Source organism: Pelecanus crispus, chromosome 3, assembly GCF_030463565.1.
Source record: "Pelecanus crispus isolate bPelCri1 chromosome 3, bPelCri1.pri, whole genome shotgun sequence".
NCBI lineage: Eukaryota > Metazoa > Chordata > Aves > Pelecaniformes > Pelecanidae > Pelecanus > Pelecanus crispus.
The window spans coordinates 97,444,648-97,471,339 of record NC_134645.1 but is presented as its reverse complement, the minus strand read 5'-3'; the positions used below and the strand labels follow the sequence as shown (position 1 = coordinate 97,471,339).

The following is a 26,692-nucleotide window of genomic DNA, read 5'->3' as shown; positions in this document are numbered from 1 at the left end:
TCCAAGTAGTAGGATGGTCCTCCATTAATTTAACCTGTCTCTAAGTACATGGATATAACTGTAAGAAATTGAGCTTGCATGTTGTTATGGAATGGCATCTAACATTTAATTTCTGTTTATCCATTTCTTATCAGTGATAAATCTATTCAGGATAGATGAAATCCTAATATCAATAATCTATTCCTTCTCTTACGTCCTGCTGTAGGATTCCTTTATTCGTATTTTTGTGTAAGAAGAGATCAAATACATATACAAAAGTATCTTTAAATAACAAGCCCTTAGGAAAAACAAGGGAAGATGGGAGTCCACAATACCGCTGCACAACTGGGCAAAATCTGTGACATTTGGAAGCATTTTCACTGATGGACTTTTGAGCTACAGCCAATTAAACAGTGCCAGCAAATGTTCTTGAGAATGGAAGATAATTGTCTCTACCCTCAAGCTGACCTGGGCATGGTTTTGCCCTGGCCAGCAAGCGCTCTCTTGAACAATTCACGGTGCAGTTTGGGGCTTAGCGTGGACCATACCCAATAGGAAGTTTGGACGTGGCCACCTTGTTTCGGAGACTAAGAGAGCTGATGAGTATTGACAGGTATGGTGGAGTGCCAGTTGGGCTCAGTGCCAGAGACTGGAGAAATGTGTACTATGAGAAGCTTTACCATCCGAGGCTGGGGTGCTTGGGATGCAGCACTACTTGTAAGCACTTTTTCCCACCATCTCCAAGAAAAAAGGAGTGGCAGTGACTGTTCATCTTCCCTGCCTGTCTCCCACAAGCAATGAGTTAAGGAATTACAACTAACAACAGCAAATACCTCTCAAACTTTGCCTCATCGTGCACTTTTGCAGGTGAGGAGCTGCCAAGACTGACCTTCCAGGCATCAGCTGTGGTTGCTGTAATATCACCCCTTCCCTAGTCTACAGAGGTGGCACCCTCTCTCCTGTCACTACAAAGACTGGTGCTCCAAAAAGAATCGGCAGAGGTATGAAAATTTACAAAAGCAATTTAAAAGATGTGAAAAGACTGCATGACTGCCTGGGATACTGTTAGAGCACAGTGTTTATGTACCTTTACTGTTCATATCTGATTTTCGTAAGAACAAAACATGATGCTTCTATTCAGGGCTATAACTGACTGTATTTTGTCTGTGAAACACAAGGCAGAGGATGCCAGCCCAGCACTTCTGAAGGGGTAGACTTCAAGAACTGGGTGGAATTTCTAAATGTATTAGACTGGTGCAGGGATGAAAGAATTCAGATCAATCAAAACAGCATTAGATGTGTCTAGTCTGCACAGTTACAATGAACGTACTAAAGAAGCAGAATCTCACCCAAGCTGCTTCAGTGCAGTTTTTGGACTCTGAAAGTGGGTTAAGATGCATATGCAGACATGACCTTATTTTGCAGATATTGGGCACAGAGGACAGTCCAGCCAGAGCTACATTACCAATCGGTTCACGTTTAAGCCGCTACAAGGCTCCTTGAATTTCTGTCAGCATCGTTCTCCCCATGCAGACTCAGAACCCTTCCCGACTTGCCTCGGAGCCTGAGCCCCATGCCAGCGCGCCTCGGCGGGCTCTCCAAGTCTCTCCAAGGCTCTGCAGGAAAAATTAGTAGGAAATATTAGGAAGAATTTCTTCATGGAAAGGGTAGTCAAGCATTGGAAGAGGCTGCCCAGAGAGGTGGTGGAGTCACCATCCCTGGAAGAGTTCAAAAAACAGGTAGACGTGGCACTTTGTGACATGGTTTAGTGGGCATGGGGGTGTTGGGTTGATGATTGGAATGATGATCTTAGAGGTCCTTTCCAACCTTAATGATTCCTAGTTTTTACTTCCATTATAAATGATCCAGCCACTAAGCCAGGAGGCGTGGGGTTGCTACTCTACCTTTAATTGGTTTAGTGGTGGACTTGGTAGTGTAGGTTAATGGTTGGACTGGATGATCTTAAAGGTCTTTTCCAACCTAAACGATTCTATGATTCTACGATAAACGGGCAGTGCCCGACAACAGACTGCCACTCTGCTCGATGCCACGGCCCGAAAGCATTACTCTCCGTGTTTATTTTGTAGGATGTTATGTTCGTCTGCGAACCCCACCCGCTCCCCAGCTGCATCTGCCCGGCGGTGCGGGGTGCGAGGGCTGCGGGGAGCAGACGCGGCCCCGCGGATGCCGACGCGGGTTACGCTCCGCGCGTACCGCGCCCCGCTGCCCCGGGCCGCCCCGGGGAACGCCCCCGCGGCTGCTCATGCGGCTGACGCCGGCGGAGCGGGCCTGGCGCTGGGGCAGCGCCGGCCTCGCCCTTCCCTCCCCCGCCCGCCGAGGCGCCTCCCGCCCGGCCCCGGCCCCGGCCCCGGCCCCGGCCCCGGCCCCGGCCCCGGCCCCGGCCCCGGCCCCGGCCCCGCGCAGAGCGGCGGAGCCAGCGGGCTGCGGGCAGCGCGCACGGAGCGCCATGGCGCGGACCCGCGGCGCTGTCCGCCTCCCCCTCCTCCTCCTCCTCCTCCTCCTCCTCTGCAGCTCCGCGGCGGCCGGGTACGTGGGGCCGGGCGGGCCGGGGCCGGGCGGGTGCGCGGGGCGCCGCGCCTCCCCTCCCCGCCCGGCGCCGGGGCTACGCGGGGCGCTTCCCCGGGGGCTCCCCGGCGCCCGGCTGGCAGCCTGTCCGGAGAGCGGGCGGAGCGGCGCTGCCTGCCCCCCGGCCCGCAAACCCTGGGCGCGATCGGCGGCGCCTGGCGAGTGAGCATCGCTTCCAGCCTCCGCCGCCGGGCGCAAGGGAAGAGCTTTGCAGCATGTGTCGTGCCTTACTGTGCGGCGGACGCTCTTACTTTCTGGGGGGGATTGCATTTCACTCCCTGCCCTTTCTCCCTCTGCCCGTTTGGATTTTCCAGACCTACGTTCCTGGTGGCGGTTCCCTGGAACATCAGGCCTGGAGCGAACGTGACAGTTGGGGTAGCTCTGCTGCCGGACAGCCCAGCACAGGTCACCGTGAGGGGAGAAGTGATCAGAGATAACGAGACCATCCTCAGCAGGGAAATGGTGTTCGAGAAAGGTAAGAGAATGGAGTTCATAGAATCATAGAATGCTTTGGGTTGGAAGGGATCTCGAGAGATCATCGAGCCCACCCCCCCTGCAGTAAGCAGGGATTGAACCTGTGAACTTGGCGTTATTAGCACCATGCTCTAAGTTGGCTCGGAAGGATTTAGTTTTGCGTCCCACAAATATTTTGTTGGTCCCAAAATATCACAGCTTCTGTGTGGTTCTAAAGGTTCTAAAACAGGAACTTTATTTTACCAAGTAGAGGTCACTTGTGGGAAAATAATCTTCTACTCTGCTGTCTCTGTGTGCAGGTGGGCGACGGAGCTGGATAGCGAGTGGTTGCATGGGTGTGCTAACTCATTGTAAACTCTGAAAGTAATCGCATAGTAGCGAAGTGCAATGGATGTGGGGTTTCTGAGGAGCCAGGAAGTAGTCTGGTCAACGTCGTGGGGCTGCTGAAGAAGAAGTAGAGGAAGAGGTGCTCACTGGTAGGCTTGTTGTTAAGGTGCAGGGTGGAAGCAAGTGGGATAACGGTAAGGGTGGAACAAACAAGGTGATAAAGCATCTGGAGCTGGCTGCTTCTCATGCCCTAAGAAAGGGAGGACCTGAGGACAATAGAAAAGTGGAGATGACTGTGTCACACACTGTTATTTGGAAGCTCTGTGCATTTGCAGAAACACAAATTTTTAAGGATCAAGAACTGAATTATGGGACGGGTTGGGAATTGAAGATAAGTAAACCATAGAGCAATTTATTAGTAAACCATAAGTAAACCATAGAGCAAAGGCTTATTTAATGTATGCCTCCTGGGCAGCAGTAGAGGAGGTGGTGGCAGTTCTGAGTAGCTGGAAAACTGAGATATCCTGATCACTGCTCCTTATCATAAAGGCCAGCTGGGAACAGAAGCACAGAGATGTCCTGCCTGAGATTTGCCCTCATGAGAAAAAAAAAAATATTTTGACTAGATAATCCAGCTTTCAAACTGGCCTTAGTATGAGGCAATATAAATGACACACAAACTCTAGCTTTTTATTTGTCAAAAATAGAGAGTCTGGGGGCTGTATGAGGTCCTGGAAAAATCTACCTTGCTATAATGTGCTTTCTTCTTGTTGGTGTCAACTAATTTTTCTATTAATGTCTTATAGTTAATGTAGATGCCTTAATAGGAAGCATCACACCTTCATCTCAAAGCCTTCATGAAAGCCCACCTCTCTTCACAACCTGTAGAGAAGACTGAGGTTTTGTGTGTAATGGAGTGCATTTGACCAGATCAAAAAATTCATGGCCCCATGATGCAGAAAAAGCATATCTGATCAAAACTCTTGCTATTTCAAATATTCTAAAAAAGTTTTCCAGAACTATGCATTGGCACGTTTTACTTCAGGTTGGGTATTTGTTATCCACTCTAATTTTATGTTGTTATTAGGTATATGCCCTCCAGCAGCCAGTGAAAAAGCATCAACCTGAGACAAATTTCCTGTAGTGCTATTGCTAATTAAAAAAAAAATTCATCTAAGTGTTCATTCCTGTTTAAATCAAATTTATACACTTGATTTGTTAGTGTCCAAATCTAACACTAATAGTTGTGGTGATGTATGCCTAAGGCAATACTTTAGGAGGATGGATTTGCTAGCACCTAAAATCTGCATGCAAGTAAAACAGACTGGCTGTCATGCCTATGGTCCTTAATCTTAAGTCTCCATAACAGACTACATACCATATTTAGATTTTGCTTATTCAGAAGTACAGACCAAGCCTATCGGACTAGACATAGAGGAGGATTCAGCAGTGGATAAAGGAACATTCTTATTCTGTGGAGAAAATAACTTTGATGTGTTTATTATGCTATTAGGAGTGAGCTTGCCTTTTTGTTAAGTTCACAATTCCTCTTCAAACCTTTCCTGGCAGTATTTTGATACAAAACCAAAACAAACTCAAACCAACCAATTTATTGTTTTTAAAAGAAAATCTGTCTTCTCCTTTTCTTTCTCTAACTATACTGGCTTTTATTTCCTGCTTCTGTTCTGCTTAACGTCAAGTTCAGTGAGTCTTGCATGAGTTTCAACCTGTCTGTTGTTGTCCTTTTCAACATCAAAAAGCAGACAAGCAACTGGTAATTCCAAGCATGTGAAAATATGTGGATGTCTCTATCTGCACACCACAGAGAATGATGCTTGACAGTGGGAGTTGCTGCAGTCAGACGGAATGGTGGGTGATTAGGAACAGGTATGACACTGTGTCAGAATGGGTACAGTGAGGAAAAAGGAGAAATGCTATAGTGCGTTACTTGAAGTGCATGGATTTATTGTTAATTTCTAATATTTTTCCTGTCTTTTAAAGACATATTTGAATTTCCATGCTTTTTTACTTGATAAATGGAACAGCAAAAAAAAAAAAAAAAAAAAAGGTGCTGAGCATGCAGTCTATTTCCTCTTGAAAAAAATCTTAAAATTTAGTATGTGGCCATCTATTCTTTAAAGTCAAGTTATGTAATTTGTTAGTCCTTTGTTTTCTGTGAACAAATACGTAAGCAAAACTGTTACGGGGCAGAAGCAAGGGAACTGCCCTATAGCAGAGGATGGAGTGTTGAAGGCATGTATCCGAAGTTGCTACAGGAGTGGATCAATTGTGAATAGAGTTCTCTCTGTTACTCGGAAAGCAGTTTGTCAGAGAGAAAGCAGTTTGTCCAAATAAGATCCTAAAGCTTTAAATTCTTCACTGAAGAACAAAACAACCTTAAGATAAAATACGTAGTTATATTGTTGTAGCTGTGTTAGTTTAAGAATGTGACTGAAGGAAGACTGGGGGACATTTTGTTAGGCCAGCTGTTGCAGTTGAAGGAAAAAACCCAAACATATTTCCACCTGCACAAAATCTTCTTTAAATGACATAATTGCTGCATATATTAGTGCCCAGAAAATGCTGCTTTATATGTCACGTGGGCCCATTAAGTTACACAGAGTGGCTAATACAGTCATGTCACTGTTCCCGTGGTGCACATGAGTTTGATGACTTTTCTTGCCATGTGTCCATGCAAAATAAGTATTAAGAGGGGCAGGGAGTAGCTGAAGTTGTTGACTATGTTGAATATCCAGAAAGCTGGAACTGATCACCTACCTTGGTTAGGCTGCAAATTCAGTGGCACTGTTGCCTAAGCTGGCTCAATTAGGCTCTGTATTTTGTATTTTTCCTTGCATGGTGACAGCAAAAGCAGGGGATTAACTGCTTTGAGAAACCGATCTCGCTGAAAAATAGAGTTTTTATTTTGTTGACTATTTTTTTAGGCAGACAGGTCCCCTGGTTTGGTGTGCAAACATTTGTGCTGATGAAACTGAGATGGGTGCAGAGCTGGGAATTGGATGCAGGGGACAGAGGACAGGCTGAGCACACCATTTTTATTAGTACTGTTTAATCTTGCAGGCTGAGTTCAGCTGAGTACCTAAGTGTAAGAGCTATTACATACTTGTCTGGCAAATTGCATCTGCAGTTGCTTAAAGTTAAGGACGTGCTCTGGTTCTTCAGCAACAGCTCAGTGTGGTACATGTACTGGTCTAAATTTCTGAGTTAGCTCCATAAAAGGATCTCGTTGAATTATTTTTTCTTTATATAATATAACTCTAGCTTTATATAAGAAAGAGAATTCTTGCCCTCTGATGGTTGATAAAGCATTCACTGTTTTAGTGCTACTGGAAGTGGAATTTTGATAATGGAGTGATTTTTGGGAAAGTGTCCATTAGAGAAAGGTTTTAACAGTGGGGGTTGGTTCACATCTTTATTGTGCTTTTCATATAAAAAAGGTAAAATAAATATATTTATTAATAAGTGGCTAGTTTGTATTCTTTGGAGTGAGGGAGAAAGTGTGCGTGCACACGCATTTAAAGAAGTGCTGATATTCTGAGCTTGGCTCAATATTCCAGAATCCTAATGTACTGTAGCAAGGGAGATTATTTAAGACCAATGTTTTGGTACAGAAATTAAGTTAATTAGATTAAATGTAGTGAAAACAGACCAACTGAATGTCTGCAAACAGGATGTTGCTGCTACAGGTAAACTTTGTGTGAGCAAGCATAACCAAAAAAAGAAAAAAACAAACCTCAGTGCATCACCAGGAGAGAATAGGTTTCCATTGACTGCAGTGGACTCCAGAAAAACACAAACACTAACTAAAGCTGCTTCTGTGCACTGTATCAAGCCTTGACACATTTTCTGTGGAGATGCAGTATCAAAAAGATCCTCACCCTGATTGAAAATGACTGCAGAAGATAACAATGGCTTATGTGCAATTTGAGCTGTTGGGTTTTCTGGGTCAACAACAACAAAAAAAAGATTGGGATAACAGACAGGCAAGTTAAATTTTATGCATGAATGGCTTGATTTTCAGTGATTACAGTGAAGGGTGACTCTTGCCATGCATATTTATCCAGTCGTTGATCAATAAAGATGTAGTTTGAATTGGCAAGAAGTCTTGTCTTACAGGGTTTGCTATCCAGACATTGCAGTGTGTGTTAGTGTATGAGAAACCTTATAGCTTAATTGCGAGAGCTTCTGAAAAGTCTGTTTTCCTTCTTGGTGCTAGAATGATTTGGAAAGAGTAAGTAGCGTGTAAGTTGAAAAAACAGATTTGTTTTAAGAAAAGCTTTCATGTGTAATGGGGTGTCGTCATTTACCCGACTGCGTGAACATTTTTAATTCTTAAGAATAATATTTAGTTAGAGCTTCTGGTATTTAAGGTACTACATAATGTATTTAAGGCATGGCAAGTGAGAACTATTTTGTGAAGTGAAAAATCTGATTTCCAATAGCATGCATAGTTTGGGTTCTCTGTAAGTTACTTGTACGTGTTAATTAATTAGCACTGCTTTTCTGTACTTCTAGACAGGAGTAAATGTACTTGTTAACAGAGGTTACTGAGCCAGAACGTGGTAAATACTCAGCTAGGATTTACGAAACATGATAGAGTTTGTGAGAACATCTGTCAAGCTCAGACATGTAGTGATCATCCATATAGACAATGGAAAATCTGCTTTTACGAGAAGGCATATTTTGCATACTTGGTTCTGACCACATTAGTATGTGAAACAGTGAAAAACACTAGGAATAGTAAGTTGTAAAGTAGCAGCTGAATGTGAATGAGTGGCCTAAGTACACCAGTCTCTTTTGTTAACCTTGAGTTGCCTCTGTACCTTATCTCAGAATAAAATGACTGACTCATTGGTGACCACCAAATCTATCCTGAAAATCTGTGAGGTAAAGGGTTTTGCTGGCATTTTAGTGGGACAGCTCCTTTCTGCCTAATTATGCATCAATGCCTAAAAAGCCAAACAGCAAGAGAGCAGGAGTCCCACGATTTTGTGTCCATAAACTCTAGCTCCAAATGTATGTGTAACTGTGCCTCATGAGAAATAAGTTGTCAAATAGTCACCACATGCAGATAACCTATGCAAAATCAGAATGAGGGAAAAGTTTTGGGGAAGGAGGTGTTAGGGCTGGATCCAGAGACAAGGGAGCTAGTAGAGGGTGCTCTCTTATGGGGTTTTGTATTGCTGGAGTACATATAAGAAAAAAACCCACCGGTTTCTGTGCCTGTTGTTGAATCCATCCTGCTAACAGGCCCATTAAGTAGTCTGCAGAAAAATGGAAATAGCAATCCCATCCAGTACTTGAGCTTTATCTTATTGATTGGATGCTGTTTGAGATTTGAGGGCAAGAGCCCTTCTGTAGCTCATGGCTTATGTGTTCGTACGCAAAGTTGTTCCAGTCACCATGTTCTTCACCGATATCCAGCCGAGAAGAGTGTGGCAGATCGAGCCCTACAGGCTGTTTCACAGTACCTTGAGAAGGGTGGAATAATTTACTCATAGCAGAAATGGTGGCAATGGGGCAACTCTTACAGAGGAGGGAATCTTACATGCAACAGCGTGGGGTTCCCTGTTGGTACTGTGAACTGGAGGGGCTTTACAGCTTTTAGGAAAGGTAGGAGAGAGAAGGATGAAGTAAAGGCTGTGAATTTGGGGAAAAAAAAAAGTGATGCCAATAAACAACAGGAATTGGGAGGTAAGATGCTATCAGAAACAAGAAGGAAGGGAAGCAAAGGGAGAAAGCTCTTGAGTGATTCATATTAAAGGGATAAGTGCACGTTACCCTAACACAGCAGAAGGGTAAGTAACTAAGGTAAAGTAACTAAACATGATCTTATCACTGGCCAAAAAACAGCAGAAAAAAGGAAAACCATGTGTATAAACTGAAAAAGAGATCAGATTACAAAGGTTGAGCTTAAAGGAGTAGCGTGGGTAAGAAAGAAAAAAACCGGAAAGGCCAAACCATGAGTAGGAAAGTATGTGAAGGATAATAAGGCAGGATTTTCAAATATCATATTGGCAGCAAGAAAGCTAGCAAGGGATGTGGCTTGCTACTCACTCTGATGAGAAGGGCATTGGTTGGCGATGCTGAGACGCAGTAAGTGTTCAGTCTTCACTAAGAGGATCAACTAACTGCCATGGAAAAAGGTTAAGAATTAAGGCAAGAAAAGGAGAGGAACAGGTTAAACAGTACTTTGGTAAAGTAGATGTTTAGGCCTAATAAAGTTGCCTGTAGAATAATTAGGGAATTGATTGAAAGAATTTTAAAACTGTTAGTGAAGTTTTGAGAGCCTGAGTGAAGAGAGATGTTCTGGCAGATTGAAAACCTGCAAATAAAATGTGTTCCACCATGGGCTTGCAGGGGTTATAGGTGGAGAAGAAGCGGGATATTGTTATATTTTGACTTTAGTAAGGCTTTTGATAGTCTGGCGTGGCACTCTGACAAGCCAGCCGGGGAAGCAGGGACAGCATGGAACGTTTATTAAATACATTTGTGGCTGGATGGAAAATGGTATTCACAAAGTAGGTCTGAGTGGTTCATTCTCAAACTGGAAATGGGTTGCCCTGAAACTGTATTGTTCAGTATGACTGATGTGGATGAAAAAGGGAGAATGTTTATTCGATTAGTGAAGAGGTGGCAAGGATGCTGGGAGGAAGGATTAGATTTTTAACTCATTTTGGGAATACGGGAAATGATTAGGGGAAAAACTGGAATGTGATTCACTAGAGCAACTGCATAGTTCTGCTCTTGTTGAGGAATAAAAGAGTGTGCGTTTACTGAATGTGGAACAAGGTGAGGCAGCAGTCCTGCAGAAAAGGATGTGTGTGTGGGGAGGTGCATGATGGTTTAGAGGTACCAAAAGGGGAAAGCTTGTAAGAAATACTGTGGTGCTCAAAAAAGAAGGCAAACGCGTACTCAAATATATACACAGAAATATTTTCTGTAAGCTGTGAGAAAGTATACTAGTAATCTTCACAGCTCTAATTAGGCATCCTGGGGAATGCTGTGCCTGATTTGGGGCACTCCTCACGGAGGCTGTGAAGCAACTGGAAAAATTCCAGGCAGAGCAGAGGGAAAGATTGGAGATCTCTCAGGAGACAAGTTCAAACCAGACAGAAGAAGGTGGGCCTTCACATGAGATGGAAATAAATTGTGGAACTCCATGTCCCAGGTGTTGTGGATGGGAAATGTGATTGCACAAATTCATGAGACAAAAGTCCTTCAAGGACTGGCCCAGTATAAAGACACTAATTTTGACTTTTCAAGCCCCAAGCCTCAGATTGCATAGTCTGGGAAGAGTACCCAAGGACAAGTCTCTGTGTACTTGTTCTGTTTCTTTGCTGTTCAGATGTCTGTCCTTGACCATTGCTGGAGATGGGACCTTGGGCTAAACAGACTTTTGGTTTGACCCTGTGAGTCTCTCCCACAACGTGGAAAGCATTTGGGGAGAGATGGGAGGAATTGGGGTGAAGTGTCAGGAGAAGTGTGCTATGCACCTGGTTATTACCCTTCAGGTACATAAAAGGTACCTTTAAAGAGAAGGGTCTCCAGATGGGTCTAGGGTGATGTCCTTAGTGGTGTCTAATTAGAAAGAGATCCAAGTTGAAGTGTTCAGGGTTATAGAAGTACCTGCAGGGGCAGGAAGCAGTTGGGAAATTCATGGGTCTCCAGTCATATACAGGTGACTTCTCTTTTCATGAGACTCTTACAACTATCTGCACTGGCAGTGTTGCTGGTTCCCATGCTCTGCTATCCCTGACTACCTGTTTGTGAAGGCAGACTTGAGATCCTATCTGCAGAGGTTGAATAGCTCATGGCAAGAGATGATGCTTGTTCACCTAGATTCACTGCAGTCCAAATAAGTATGTGTGTAGAAAACATGGCCAGAGTGACAGACCTCTTCTCCCCAACTTCTCCAGGTTCCTGGAGGTGTAGCTGTGAGGTCCAGGTGCTTATTTTGTATGATTAGGGATTTATATCGCCTTTATTTACCAATGAAGGAAATCTCTCGTAATATTTTTATATATATATAAATAATTTTGTGATCTCAGAAAAGTTATGTGGCTTGGTCATCACAGACTCTGATTGCATTCCAGAAAATGGAAGAAAACCAATATGAAAACAAACCTTCGTTCACTCCCTCTAAAAGGAAACTTAAATAGTTCCTGAATGTCTTATTTGCAGTGAATGAGTTTGAGAGGTGATTTGCCTTTGGAATTTTGCTCCAGTTGCAGCAATTGATGTGATGAGGGTGGTATTAATACTACCAAATCTCTGGCATAGACAGGCTTAGCCACATTTTGTCCTAGTATGATTTCCCTATGTTTTAAGTCGGAATAAAAACTGCATCAGCTTTAAATTGCAGTAATAGTGGCTTTGTCTGTGTTTATTTCATGGACATCAGAACAGATAATAATGATGGCCAGTAGTGCCTTGAAAGCAGGATGTGCAGATGCCTGTGATTTTGTGTGTTAGTTTATAGTCACCAAGGGAAAACTAAGTGAATTAATTGAATTTCCCATTTAGTTACGTAAAAGGCTTAAGTCTGAATTGTCTGCGTAGTTTCATAGGCTGGATCTGATGTCAAGAAAGTTTTCTCTGTAGTATTCAAAATTTGTCTTGCTGATAGCTGTAAATTTGTAATTCATGGGAATATAGTATTCTGGGTATGGTAGGCAGTGATAATATCATGCGTATGACAGAAAGTCCGTGGATGGCTCTTAGAGGGTGGTCTTGGGCAAAAAGTTGAAAAGAGCCTGTACTTGTGTTTAAGTGTCTGGGATGGTAGCTGCTGGATAGCTGTCAGAAGGTCTCTGCTCAAAGAGATGATTTAGTTTTAGAAATATGAAACAGTTTTGTTTTCCTACCCAGCATGCAGTGTGTCAGATAAACCACAGAGTGTTTTAAGTATTGTGTTCTTGCAACTGGCCGCTCTCTGCCCACTCTGATGAAAGTGGTTATAATAGTATAATGCATAGAGCTGGTTGTTTTACTGTAGAAGGCTGAGTGGAGAATTAAATGCCTGAATTATGACCTAAGTCTAAAAAGAAATTAGAAGGGCCAGTCTGCAGGAAACTCGGTCCTTGCTTGTGGAAGGGATCGTGGATGCGGCAGGGCAAGGGAAGGGTCGCCCAGCATCGGCAGTGTCTGTCTGTCTGTCTGTCTGTCTGAGGGGGTGGGAGATGGTAGTTTTCTTCAGGGGTGGATCTGGCAGTGCTGGTAAGAGAAGAAGGGCTGAACCGGTAAAAGGGACAAGCAGGGAGGTACTGTGACTCCTTTGCCATGTGAAGTAGGAAGACACAGGGAGTGCCGTGGTGAGGGGGTAGAGGAGAGGAAGGACAGCACCCCTCCTCTTCATACTTTCTGGTAAATCTGTATCTAGTCTGTCCTGGCCATGGGTGTTTCTGGTTGTGCTTTCTATGGTTGGGTTTCCACCACTCTTCTCATTGCAGAGTAAAAGCAGATTGGGGAAAAACCTTTGGAGTTAGCTGGAGAAGATTTTTTTGTCATGAACTGTCCTGGTTTTCAGGAAAATAGCCCTACACTCTGCATTGCAGACTGAAGCTAGAACTTGCTAGCAACTGCAGCGTTTGGTAAAATGTGGCTTTAATTGCAAAAACGTCTGTGCGTGTTGCCTTTCTCCTATCCTCTAGAGCTGCAGTGCCCTGTCTCTTGACCGGACCCTCAGGTGATAAGTTCTGGTCTAGCTCAGATTATTCCTCTTGTCCCTTTACGCCTTTCTCCATAGGCAGCACTGCTACCTTGCCTCTCTCTCTCCCTTTATAATTTATGACTGCTTTTAGCCTCCCAAGTTGCAAAAAGGATTGAAAAGGATACGGGGCGGTGGAAATAGGGAGTAGGGTAATGTGTGGCTGTGGAGGGAAGTGTATGTAGTGCTGGCAGGCAGGAAAGGTTTAGGAGGCTTTGTGGAGCCAGTATATGCCCCTTTGCTACAGGGCTGTTGGCTTCATTTGGCTTTGGATGTCAGCCCGTATACTGATGTCTGCTAGCAATCCCTTTTGCATGTGTTTGAGTGCTGTATTGCCCCTCCTTCTTATCATCTGGCCCAAATTTAGCCATAACTTAACAGCAGTGGCTCACCCTATGTATTTTGGGCTACATGTGTTACTAACCAGTGCTAATTTGGGTGCTAATTTTAGGAGAATAGATGAGGAGTATAACACATCTAAAGAAAACTGTGAACTTGACAGATTTGCAGACCTTCTTTCATGAAGAAAAAACATTTTTCACTCCCTGGACAGTTTAGGCCTTGTTTTTTATGCTTTCTTTTTTTTTTAAAAAAAAAAACCACAGAAAAAGGATATATTTTGGATAGGAAGAAAATTCTGGAAGGACATTGAAGAACATTATTTTTTATTTCTCTGATGTGAGTTTTTGAAATAGACTCCGTAGTAGAAAAAATTCCATTTACCACTGCAAAGAAAATGCCTTTCTGTAAACACTTCCTAAGCACGGATATGTGAACACAGCTGCCAGAAGAAAGACGTGGCATCATTTCAGTAAATCAATCTGAAGAGACTCCAGTTATTTCTTTTCCGTTCTCACACAGGACTAAGAAGGAATGAGGACGTAGGTAAAAAAGGTGAAGTGAGAAAGCCTATTTGTAGCGATACCTGCCACATGAGCTAGAATATAGAGTCAAGACCTGAGTTTGTGTAAATTAGTTAGAGACTGAAGTGTTTCTGTACTGATTTATATTGGCACAAGCTCTAGTTCGCTGTCCTGAGCCATACAGTCATTTTTCTGGAACCTTTGTCCTTTTTGGGGAGTGGAAGCTGAAACATTTACGTCTAGTCCTAGTGCTGGTGGTGTCAGCTCAAGAAGGGGTAGCGTAAGTTTCTGGGTTTGGGTCAGGCCCATGCAATGGGAAGAATGTAAGATGCCATTGTTTGTGCAACTCTCCATAAGTCTAAAAAAACATGCATATATTTGGCTCTGTAGAATTTTTTTCCTATTTGCTTTGCTGATAACAAAACTATTAGACCTCCAACAAATGGCATGGTGGCAAGGTACATTAAAAAGATGCCTTAATTTCCCACTGCCACCTATTCTGGTGACATGTCACTACCACACTGCCTTTGGTTCCTTTTCTACTGGACTGTCCTAAATGCCAAGAACTCTCTACTGCCTGGAGTTAGTTACCTGTCATCGCTGGGAGCTGTATTTAGTAACTGAAGGGATCCCTTGCAGGAATGTGCCGAAGGAGCGTGACAACTGTTGCCATTTGATGTCATGTGTAAATCATGTGGAAGTGTTACACACTGCACATGGGTAAAAGTGTCCAGCTGCATGACAGCAGAGCTTCCACTAGAGCAGTGCCACGGGCTAGCTGTTGGACTGTGGTTAACCCCTTATAAACTTGAGATTGCTGTACGATTAAATAGAACTTTAATTCATCAAGTGGACAGAAAAATGTGGTGAATTTCAGCAATTCAGCATTGGCATAAAGGAAATATTTTGCCTATGGCTCTCGCTTGAGTGCATCCAAAGCCATCCCTGGGCGTAGCTGAGCAGAGCTCCAGGGGGTTGATTGCAGTTTGGTAGTCTCTGAGAACATGGGAAAATCTTGCATGACAGGGAAATTCACTGCAATGCCGAAGAGTTTTGGATCTGCCCAGGCTGCTCAGTTCCTAACAAAATAATTACGTAGTGACATGAATTGGAAGATTACCTCATGCCCCGGAGCCTCTTTTATAATTTTCACTGGCTGGGAATGAGACGGCGCTGTGGGCTTTATCAAGGCAGCCAGGGAGGCTGTAGCTCCCTAACACCGCTTCTGAAGGTAAATGCTTTCTGACTTGCATGAAGGAGAATTGACTGTGATTTAAATCTCCTTCCTCCCCAACTGCTTCCCCCTTTGCCTCATGGCTGTATCTGGCTCAGACATGACATTAGGTCTCCTAGGCCTGGGAACATGGAAGAAACGCAGTATTTCTACCTTAGGATTTCTGTCTTTTGCATGCTCGTTGTTCTCAAAAATAGGTGGAGGCAAGCAGGCACCGCCCTGATGAGAAAGCTGCAAAGTATGTTCCCTGTTATATGAAAGGTTACTTGGAAAGCTGTTAAATGCTGCGCAGGGCGGTATGTAGCAGTCCCCTTCGGTGCTCTGCCCTTGCGGTGTGTGCGTACTAGTGTGTTTGCAGTGGTCTGGGTAAAGATGCACATAGAAAGCCCGTGGTGTGGGCTGTGGTATGAATATCAGATTTGTGCTTGGTGTCTCCCAACGTACTGAAGTCACTGCTATAGCTGTTGCTATAATTAGCTGTGTTGGATAGATTAAAGCTAGTGTAGCAATACTTACCATGAGCATATCCACTCACGCGTGTGTGGTAGATAAAACTAAGTTCCTGTTCCTTGTTAACAACCAATTATCAGCAGTGACAAAGGTTTGTTTTTTTTTTTTTCCTGGTGACATAGTGTCATGGGTTGTGGTCATACGAAACCCAGCTTTAGCACAGCCTTATTTCACAGAGAGATGGGAACTAGAGGAATAAGGCTTTTAGTATACAACTGAGAGAAATTTCAAGAGGTAGCTTTATACTATCTCTGTTGTTGCTAGTAACCCTACATCCAGCCTCCTTTACCGGTGAAATATCATAATCCCTTAAAATCTTCCTAGTTAACAGTAAGTCTGTCTCTCCTGAGTTAGGAATACATAAGTTTCCTTTAGCTAAAATGATGTCTCTTTTAGTGCGATTGTTTGGGCATGGAGTTGTTTGGGTAGATGTTGGGAATAAATGTATCAGTGAGTCAGAGGGGTTTACGTTGCCCGTGAATCGGGTACTCTGCAGGACTGTGTAATTGCTCTCCTGTAGCTGGCGGTTGTCCTGTAGCCCTGTGTGCCAAGCAAGCTTGGCCGGGTGTGGGGCTCCCTGCCACCGTGCAGTGGGGCAGGGTGCCCTCTCCGCTGGCTACTGGGAAAAGAAGTGTGTATTTTGCCTGAGACTCCTGGCTGGAAAACCTCAAAGGCTGGTGGCGTTGCTCAGAGTCAACGACTGCATGGGCTGCTTCTTGAGTGAAGAGGAGAGAGGGATGACAGGAAAAAAATTGCGGCTTTAATGGTAGCATAAACATGTGGAAAGAACTGTGTTGCTTAGGGCCCGATGCCACCCATCCCCGTTAAGCTTTTGAATACCAGAATGAAGTACTGGAGTGTGCTACCCACAAACTTCATTTGTGGGATGCGAGTCATTTGGTTTAACCCAGGTTATAATTTGAATAGATGGTACATGCTGGATGGGATTTTTCCTTTAGTGCTATGGAAGTAGGCAGGACAACAATCGAGACTTCTTTCTGTTCACCACTGACAAAGGAAACAATTCCTTGACTTTTAAAATTAACGTTTATTGGAGTTCAGAGGTCAAGTGATTGCTTCATCTTGGAATGCTTTTATGTCCAGGATCAAGAAGGACATAAATTAAATAAATTAATTAAATTTCTTTTTGCTTACTCCATGAAACAAATGAGTAAAAGATAGGTATAAACCCATTGCTTTTTAGGAGATATAAAAAGGTCTAACTGAATGGAACCAGCAAAAGATGAGTCAATATGAGTCAGCAGTGTGCCCTGGCAGCCAAGAGGGCAAACCGCATCTGGGCATGCATCGAACACAGCACAACCAGCCAGTCAAAAGAGGTGATTATCCCGCTGTATTCTGCGTTGGTGCAGCCTCACCTTGAATACTGTGTGCAGTTCTGGGCCCCGCAATTTAAGGAGGATGTGAAGGTTCTTAAATGCATCCAGAGGGCAACAAAGCTGGTGACAGGGCTGGAAGAAATGTCCTACGAGGAGTGGCTAAGGACTTCGGGGTTGTCTAGTTTGGAGAAAAGGAGGCTGAGGGGCAACTGCATTGCTCTCTACAGCTTCCTGAGGAGGGGAAGTGGAGAGGGAGGTGCTGAGCTCTTCTCCTTGGCATCCAGTGACGAGGATGCATTGGAATGGTTCAAAGCTGCATCAGGGGAGGTTTAGGCTGGACATTAGGAAGCATTTCTTTACTAAGAGGGGGGTCAAGCACTGGAACAGGCTTTCTAGAGAGGTGGTCGATGCCCCAAGCCTGTCAGTGTTTAAGAGGCATTTGGACAATGCCCTTTATAACATGCTTTAACCTTTGGTCAGCCCTGAAGTGGTCAGGCAGCTGACTAGATAATCATTGTAGATACCTTCCAACTGAAATTTCTTTCCTTTCCTTTCCTTTCCTTTCCTTTCCTTTCCTTTCCTTTCCTTTCCTTTCCTTTCCTTTCCTTTCCTTTCCTTTCCTTTCCTTTCCTTTCCTTTCCTTTCCCTTTCCCTTTCCCTTTCCCTTTCCCTTTCCCTTTCCCTTTCCCTTTCCCTTTCCCTTTCCCTTTCCCTTTCCCTTTCCCTTTCCCTTTCCCTTTCCCTTTCCCTTTCCCTTTCCCTTTCCCTTTCCCTTTCCCTTTCCCTTTCCCTTTCCCTTTCCCTTTCCCTTTCCCTTTCCCTTTCCCTTTCCCTTTCCCTTTCCCTTTCCCTTTCCCTTTCCCTTCCCTTCCCTTCTATTCTATTCCATTCCAATCCATTCCAATCCATTCCATTCTAAAATCCATTGCATAATTAAAATAAAAGCTGTGGTACTAGTGGCTCCATGATGTAATGATAGCCAGGACCTTAACAGCACATTCATTTGGATTCTAAAAATGTTTGAGGCCACATTATCTAAAATAGTTAAAATAGTAAGTTATATTAACCTGCATACAGTAGTATGTTGGTTACTTATTCCCATGGTGATGTAATGCAGTAAGGATGGTTAATTCTGGGTGCTCCTTTGCTTAAGGGTGGTAAATCCTGTGCATGTTTTGAAAATTTTAGCCTTTATCTGAGCTGCAGAATCAATGGAAAATAATAACTCAGGTGGACTAGAGAATTGAATAGATTGTAAAGGTGTTTCAGTCTATGTCAACGTAAAGGAAAATGTTCATGTGGAGAACATGGACATCAGCCCCCACTGAACAGAGAAGTAATGTTGCTGTAGACTGAAGTTCATACTTCTGCAGCTCTGCAAAAGGTATCGCACATCTTCTATCAACCATGTAAGGGAGGAAGGGGTGGAGTGGATGTATCTGGTGAAGAGGAAGCTGAGAGCTGGTGCCCAGTGAAGAAGCAGCTTTAGGTTATCACAGAGGTAATGGCTCAGCACAGACATACAGCCATGCTGCTGGATTTGTTTCATAGCAGTGAAACCAGCAGGTAGGAGGTTAGCGCTAGAGGGAATGGCCAGGATTAAGGCAGTTTTTTTCCGTTGTGCCTTTTTCTAATAATGTGCAGTTTAAAGTATTTTCCTTTTTTATTCCTTCTGAAGAAGTTGTTAATCTTGATAAATATGACTACAAAAAGTAGTCACCTACTAAACTGCAGAGGAGATTAATACAAAATATCCTGGTTTTCTCTTACATGTGAAGGAGTTGCAGAATCAACTTCTTTGCAGAAGCAGATGGATGCTTTGGTCTTAGGGCAGTGGTACCCGAGAGGGAAGTCATTCTCAAGGACAGCAGTGCCAAACCATACCCTCCTTGTTCAGGTAGCTCCCAGCTGGGACACCACTGGCACCCTCAGACCATTATTTAATGGAGCACTGCATTTCAGTTTTTCGGGGCTGTTCTGCTCTGTCTGGTTCTTTTAGCAGATTTGGGATGGTAGTGGTTGTTAGGGAGTTGCTGAATCTGGTAGCCTGATGGTGGGGGGGGATCGTGTCTCTTACTGGGGTATTGGGGTTACCCCCTGCTGGTGTGCCTCTGGGCTTGTGGTGATGGGTGTGTGACGAGCTGAGTGCTCCCCTGGAATGGGGCTTGGTGTTATCGGGGTTCCCCCACCTGCTGTCCTTCCTTCGTGCTTCTTCATGTGTCTGTGGAGATGAGCTGCTTATCCCATAACCTAATGGTGGCTGACAGTGGCCTTGACAGGACTTGGGAGGAATAAATGTGGGGAATGAGATGTTGAATGAAGTATAAACACAGTATGTCAATAGTGACTAATGCAGCAGTTGCTCCAGACTGTATATTTTTTAGTTTCATGTCCATATGGTGTTTGGCAGCAATCAGCTGGCCGATAAGCGTGCGCATGGTGGTGAGCTGGTCGCAGCCATTGCATGTGTGTTATCTGGAGGGTCCGTGTGTCCTGAGCTCCAGAGTAGCTGCATTAAGGGAATTTGGTTGTGGTATCTGATGGGTATTACGGGCAGTGTGGGAATGGGGGAGGAGCACTGCTCTTCTGATTAACCTGATAATGCTGGTGTTTTGGTAAGTTTTTATAAGGTTTCTGACAGTGTGGTATTTCTTCTTTTTTATCCAGATTCCTTTGGGACTCTTGTTCTTCCAGTAGTAAGTATTTCTTTCCTCCTTCCTCAGAAAATTTTGACTCTTTGTAACTTTTCGTCAGTTGGTGTTGATGAAATAATGTCTTTTTTATGTGATCCTAGCTATTTTCACACTCTCAGATGAGTGTATTTACTGACCAATAAGCCAAGAAGTTTTCAGATCAAGTGCTCTGCAGCTTGTAACAAGTAATTACAGGATTTGGGAGCTGATTTCCAGCATCAGCACAAGCTATCATAAAACTTGAACACAGAGCTTTGCTTTGTGGTTTTTTTGACTGGCTGATAGCTACATCTCTATTTCAAATACACCATAAGGGCTAATTAGAGCTCAAAAAATTATGCAAAGCAATAATTGAGAAATACTAAAATAAAAATGTATTTATACACAGTCTTCTTAAGGATTTGGAAATGCACGTTCAGTGAAAGTACATAATAAGACAAATTGTCAACAAAAATGTGTAATACTGAATTGTGTGTTGAGTATGAATCCTGAATTTATATTCCTGGATGTTCATCTTGAAAACCTGATCTAAAGAATTATGTATTTGTGTCAGGAAAACAGTTTTACCAAAGTCTTTATTTTTTTAAACATCTCTGAGTATCCCTAAATCCAGTGGGTTTAAATTCTGATCTCAAATAAACTGTATATCCTATGAAATAATCTGGAAATGTTTGATAGATGGATAATTAATGAGGAGCTCAACATTATGAGGACTGTTAGGTTGAAATGCGTCTGTATGAACTGTAAATTAGCAAACATAGAAAATTCAGTTTAAAAAAAAAAAGATTAAATTAACCAGTTCCTTAATATAATCTGGTCAGGTCTTAAAGTGTTCAAGCACCTAAAACTAGGTGAGGTGAATTCCTCCCTCTCTCACCACTATCTGAAGTGATGAAAACTGACTCATTTTTTTAATAGTAAGGTGTTGTTTTCATTTGTGTAGCCATGGTTTTGCCCAAAGTGTAGTTGCCTGGTAGCAGAAGGTGGGTAATGAGTTTCTGGTTTCTGCCGTCATCTTTTCCAGAGGAAAGAGTAGCTTCCTTGTCTGAGGTGCTCGTGATGGTGGGTGGTGTGGTCAGGAGAGGTACGTGGGATGGCCTTTTTCTCTCTTACGTTAGGAGTGCCAAAATGGGGACAGTAATACCATTCACTTGGGGGGTGTATTGACTAAGATAAAATATTTTCACAGCAAGTTCCTACTACTACCTACTGTTAAAAGCTGCCTTGCTCATATTTGGGTTGAGAAACAACCCTTTACAGAAGGAGTTGGTGGGGCTGAGGGAAATAGTTACCATTAGTGTAGCAGTGACCTTCTGGAAATACTGTGTTAATACAGTTTCTGTTAGCATAGATGTGTGAACCTGAAAGTGGGTTACTTTGTACCTCAGCTATCCTAATACACTGCTGTGGCAATGCAAACTTCATTGCCTCTGGCTTTTACATCAAGAAAGGTACAACAGGCAGTTTTGTCACCATGTTGCAGGAAGGAAGGATCTTTTGAAATATAAAAAGTATAAAAATCAAGTGAGCAACTTACGCTATCTATCATTATTCATGACAGGAAAAAGAGACAGAAAAATAGATGAGGTTTCTAAATGGCATTTATAGACTTTTAAAGAAGAAATCAAAGACAATCCTTGCAAGTATGTTAAAACAATGCTGTAAGAGCCCAATTCACTGCTATGATGAGACAAGACAAGCTTATTTTCCCCCCCATTTTGATATTGAATGTTTATAATGTTTCCTGGACTTCTTGTAGGGAATCCTGTCTGCTTTTTAGGGAATACACCTTCTTTAATAAATGGTAATATTTGTAAATGAATAATTTTGAGGTAATATTTGACAGATGCAGTAACTAAGGCTGTTCCTCCTATTTAATATATTCCAGAATACTTGGCGTGGAAGTTGGAGAGTGTTGAAATATGTGAATCATATGTTCTTGGCAATGTGTATACAAAAACCTGCAGCTGAAGAAAATGCAGGATGTATTTCAGTGTGGTGCTTTGCACCTAAAATTTAGTTATATAAGTCCAGATTTTAAAGGGGGAATCTCTTCTTCCTGTGTCATCATACACCTGTTCATGGGTGAAAAAGAGAGCCTATTTATTTTTCCCCTTCCTGTTCTTCTTTTTCCTGGCTTGTTTTTAAAAACAGAAAGTCAACAGAGAGGGATGAAATTGTAGTTGATTCCTCTTTATAGGTAAATACACAGAGAAGGGAATTTGCTCGATACAGACATTTGCATCTACCTCATTTATCACCCTGTGACGTTTTTCCCTGTTTGGGAATTTCCGTTACCTCACTGTGTGCTCTTAAATTGAGTTCTGACAGCATGACAGCCTTTCATTATAGAGCTTGGTAGGGTACTTTTGAAGTGCTGTGCCTGGTGAGTTAACAGCTGTAATTTTCATTACCAGTGCAAGAGGAGTGCTCCATTTCCATATGTCATGCTGAAAAATGCAAGCCTATCTGTTTTAGTTGTCTTGACTTGAGAGGTTTTACTCCAGATTTACTGTTGTAACTGCAAACAGAAGCATGTGACTCTTGAGCTTTTTAGCACGGCTACTTGTTGGAACCAGCTGTGTGTTGTGTTAAAACCCTTTTCCTTCTTCAAAGAGACACTCCTAAGCAGATGGCAGTACAGAAGTTGGCATCTGGGCTGGGATGTCCCTGGGGTCATTCGTTGTCTGGGTAGGCTCTCCTTGGGGTGAAACTCCTGTGTACTGCAGCAGCTTTGCTTCAAGCCTTTTGACCCCTGTGGCTGGGATTCCTCCCACATAACTTTAGGAAGTGAACTGATGCATCTGAGTTATGAGCTCTAGATGTCCTCTGTCCACTGGAGAGACAGAGAGAGAGAGAGACCTGTGCATGGTTATTCTGATCTTACGTGGTCTAAATTTCCTTGCCAGTGATGTCTGTGTTTACTGCCAGCACTGAAGGAGCCTTCAATGTCTATCCTAAATAAGTTAACCAGATAAAATGCCTCTTCCTTTATTACTTAGAATAATTATTTTACTTTCTAGATGAATTGCAATATGTGTTGTAATTATGGATCATTAAACTGAAATGAGACAAAATCAGTGAGGTTTCTATTGAAAAACAGTACCTCACCTCATGAAATCTTAATTCTGAATTTGATTTTTCTACCCCATAGGACATGAAGGTGAAGCTTGTAAAAAGAAGTGCAAGGTTTTCTTACTGTCCTGCTCATCTTGCCCACATATAGCTTCTTCAGCTCTTCTATTTTTGGAAAATTAATTACCAAAAAGTGATGAAATCAGAAAAAATTAGCCCCCAAAATCAAACACAAGAAATTTCTAAATAACTGTGAAAAGGGAGAGCACAGTGTGTGTGTGTGTGAGTCTATGAATGGCATATGAATACGTAGACACTTACATAGGTGAAAACCTGATTACTACTGAAAATTACATGCAAATATGTTGAAAAGTTGCTTCTGCTAAAACGTTTTCAGGTAATTGTGGAAATGACACTTTAAAGCCATGAAATCCTCTTTCTCTTTTTGAGAATTTACATTAAGTTGACAAGTTCAGGAATATGTCAGATCCATATGTCAAATGTTTTTGGAATAATATTATCTTCAAGAATATTTTGGATAGTTAACAGAGAGTCATTATTTTCTTTTTAGCTGCCTTTGAACAGTGCTTCTGGGAATTATGAATTACTGGTGGAAGGCCATGCTGATGGCCAGCGCATCTTCTCTAACCGCACCAGCTTGATGTACATGTCAAAGAGCATCTCCGTATTCATCCAGACTGATAAATCTATGTATAAACCGGGACAAGATGTGATGTTTCGGATTGTCACATTCTATCCTGATCTCAAACCTTACAAAGCGTCTCTGAATATATATATCCGAGTAAGTATCCACAGGAACCTAATTATACATTGGAATTTGTCATATGTTCCAACTTTATGTGACAAATAAAGATCATATGTATTGCTACCTAAATCTTGAGAAGACCACTCGCATTTAACATGCAGCCTGTCTTTTCTCCTAGGACCCTCGGAAGAAATTGATTCAGCAGTGGTTGATGGAGGAGGGTGATTTGGGCGTAGTTTCCAAAAAATTTCAGTTATCAATGAACCCTCCACTAGGAGACTGGTCCATAGAGGTGGAAGTGAATGTGAGTATTAACATTTCCAAATCACAGAGAGATTTAATTTCTCCTGATAGATGTGAATAAAATTGTGTTTACTTTGGTGAAGCAAAACTAGAAATAAGCATGGACCATGACAAAAGGAAATTCTTCCCTCATGGCAAACCCAATGTATTATGCAAACCTCACAAGATTTTCAGCAGTATATGGTTTTGTAAGGAAAGATATAAAAAAAAGCATATATATTTTATCCTAAGGTCTGTGTTTTGATTCTAAAATACAAAAGTTATTTTAAAAGTGAGGGGGTTTAATATTAATGTAAAAGAAAGATCTTACGGAGTACTAATTTTTTTTTCAAGTGAAATGCCCTTATATTTATTTTGTGAGTATACAGAAACTCATTGTGCCCTGCTGTGCAGCCAGTCACTGTCTCAAGGGATGTGGAATCAAAGACTGTTATTTACAAATCCTGCCTAGTTTTAGGGTGTTTCAGCAATTCACAATGACTGAGGGGTTACTGAGGAAAAAATAACTATGCAAAATAGAAAGGCTGAATAGTAAAGTAGAACTATTCCATAACAAAACTGGTATGATCTAGTTTGCACGTTGCTATTGTTATAGTTCTATCAGTCCAATCCTTTAAGCTGTACACTCCTCATACACCATGGAACATGTTGCAAAAATAGGTGGAGGTTTAGCTGTTCAAAACTCTGTGTGTCAGATTTATTCAGCCTGCTTTAAATGCCTGTAATTTAGGAACTGCATTTCCGACTTGGCTTGCAGTGGCCGTTCAGAGACATTTAGCAAGTACAAACAGGACTGCTTAATGTCTCTAATAAGGGAGGTGATGGGGTAGAAAGCAGAAAAACTCATGTGATTGCGTATTATTACTTGGAAGTAATATTTACCAGTACCAGTTATAGGCTTGATAGATTTCTATAGGCTGAGGTAGGTGAGGGTGGTGCTCAAGTGAGTGTCGGGACTGGACTTTTCAAACACATTCTCATGTGGGTGGAGTCGTTACTATTGTCTTTGATGGGAAAAATGTTTTAAGTTGTTCCTGCCCTCGTCCCTGTGCTTGGCTGCTCCTTCCCATCCCTGCGCTGCTGTTCAATAGCTTCTCAGTCATGCTGAGGCAGCTATAGGCTGAGATCTAAAGCACGCTGGGGAAGTGACCCAGACTGAAAAGCATCTCTGTGTTTTTCTGTGCCTAACCCAGACCAGCTCACTGATCTGGTTGACAGCACAGCCCACTCGCCGCTGCACAGGTGCTTTTCAGGAGGTGGGGAAGTGTGGCTCAGACATGGGAACAAAGGCTGGTGACAGTGGTGAGCTCCTTCAACAGCTTGCTTGCCAGGCAAAAAAGTATTTGTGAAACTTTGCTTGCACTTTCTGCAAAGTCTTCAGTAATCCTTAAGTCAGGAGGACACTTCTGAAGGAACTGCAGCAGCTGTTTTCAGGATCTGAATATGAGTGCCACTCCCTCCTGAAACAAAAACAGAAAGAAAAGGAAAAAAATAATTGTAAAATTGAAAGAAAAATGCTTTAGATTCATCTGGGCTAATGAAACAGCTGTGTGAAAACAGACAAGTGAAGTGAGATGTTAGTAGACCATAGGAGATGGTATTCTAAATTTTAGCTGTCTAGTGTGTACTACAGAAGGTTAATGAGCGTGGAAAATGTATGGCAGGGTGGGAACGTCTCTCAAGTCATAGAAGGGCATAGTATGAACCAACTCATAGAAATTGAAGCCAAACAAATTCCTTTTGGCATATGTATGTCTTTCATCAATGAGGCTCTTAATCACTGGAACAAATTAAAAAAAAAAAAAAAGGAGTGAGGGCTTCTCTGTTACTCAATGTTTTAGCATCAGGAATGGTTGCCTTTTTGGAAGATTCATTATAATAATGCAGATTGCTGGAGTTGCTGAGTATTTGAGTAACCAAACCTGGGATAAAAGCAGGTCAGGCTAAATGGTTCCTTCTGTCATTAAACTCTTTGAATTGGAAATTAAAAAATTAAAATAGAGGAGAAAAAGAACAGTATATTATATAAAAAAAAAATAGTTGTAGGCTTTGGGGTCCAGAAAAAACTGTCTATTCTTACAATTCTGGGAATAAAACAGCAGCCCCAAGCCCCACACATAGAAGCTTACGTTGTTTACTTCAGACTCCTTTTCCTCCATCATTCACACCTGCTCTGCTTTAATTTTCAAATTCTATGTTAAAAGAATATAATAACAAGGCAATATGCATTATTTCTGTAGCATGTGCCTACACAGCATGTTATGTTGGATAAGGCTATATTGTGCAGAATATATTAAATAACTATTGCAATATTCACACTATGACACTAGGTCTATCTAGTGGGTTGTCTCACAGACTGTCATTTTTCTGGTAGCATGTTATTGGATTAATGAAACCTGCAAGAAACCTTGGAGAATAAAGGAAAAGAACTTTTCTGATGGGAAACTCTTTCTGATTCTCTTGGTTACAAGTGAGCTTATGCCCTGAAATACAAGGTCACATGGGATGGGATTCAGTTAGAGGTTTAAGACAAGTGGTTGCATGTAGGTGATGTGGTGGAGGTTTGGTTGGTGTTCAGTGAAAGCTAGTGAGTGACGCGGATCACTCCGAGTGGCTATTCCTAGCTATTGCCTGGATATTCCTCGCTGTTCTGCAGCTGATCTGCTGTCCAAGGGAGGTACAGGTTTTTTCTGTGTCATGTATAAAGTTGTATGGATTCACCAATCCCTTCCTGATAACAGAGGTCACTGAGAACGTGGATTTACTGCTACGGAATACTTAGTATGTGTCTGGCATTTTTAATAGATATGCC

At 42.5% G+C, this 26,692-nt stretch overlaps 1 protein-coding gene across 1 annotated transcript in view; it reads left to right on the top strand.

Moving 5' to 3' along the window:
* Positions 1 to 2,067: 2,067 nt before the first annotated feature.
* Positions 2,068 to 26,692, top strand: part of CD109 (CD109 molecule) — a 78,431-nt gene continuing 53,806 nt past the window's right edge. The window contains 9 exon segments of the mRNA XM_075707895.1: positions 2,068 to 2,211; positions 2,213 to 2,314; positions 2,316 to 2,355; positions 2,387 to 2,426; positions 2,428 to 2,526; positions 2,880 to 3,040; positions 19,711 to 19,739; positions 23,383 to 23,613; positions 23,756 to 23,881. Coding sequence (XP_075564010.1) covers positions 2,068 to 2,211; positions 2,213 to 2,314; positions 2,316 to 2,355; positions 2,387 to 2,426; positions 2,428 to 2,526; positions 2,880 to 3,040; positions 19,711 to 19,739; positions 23,383 to 23,613; positions 23,756 to 23,881 — 972 coding nt within the window.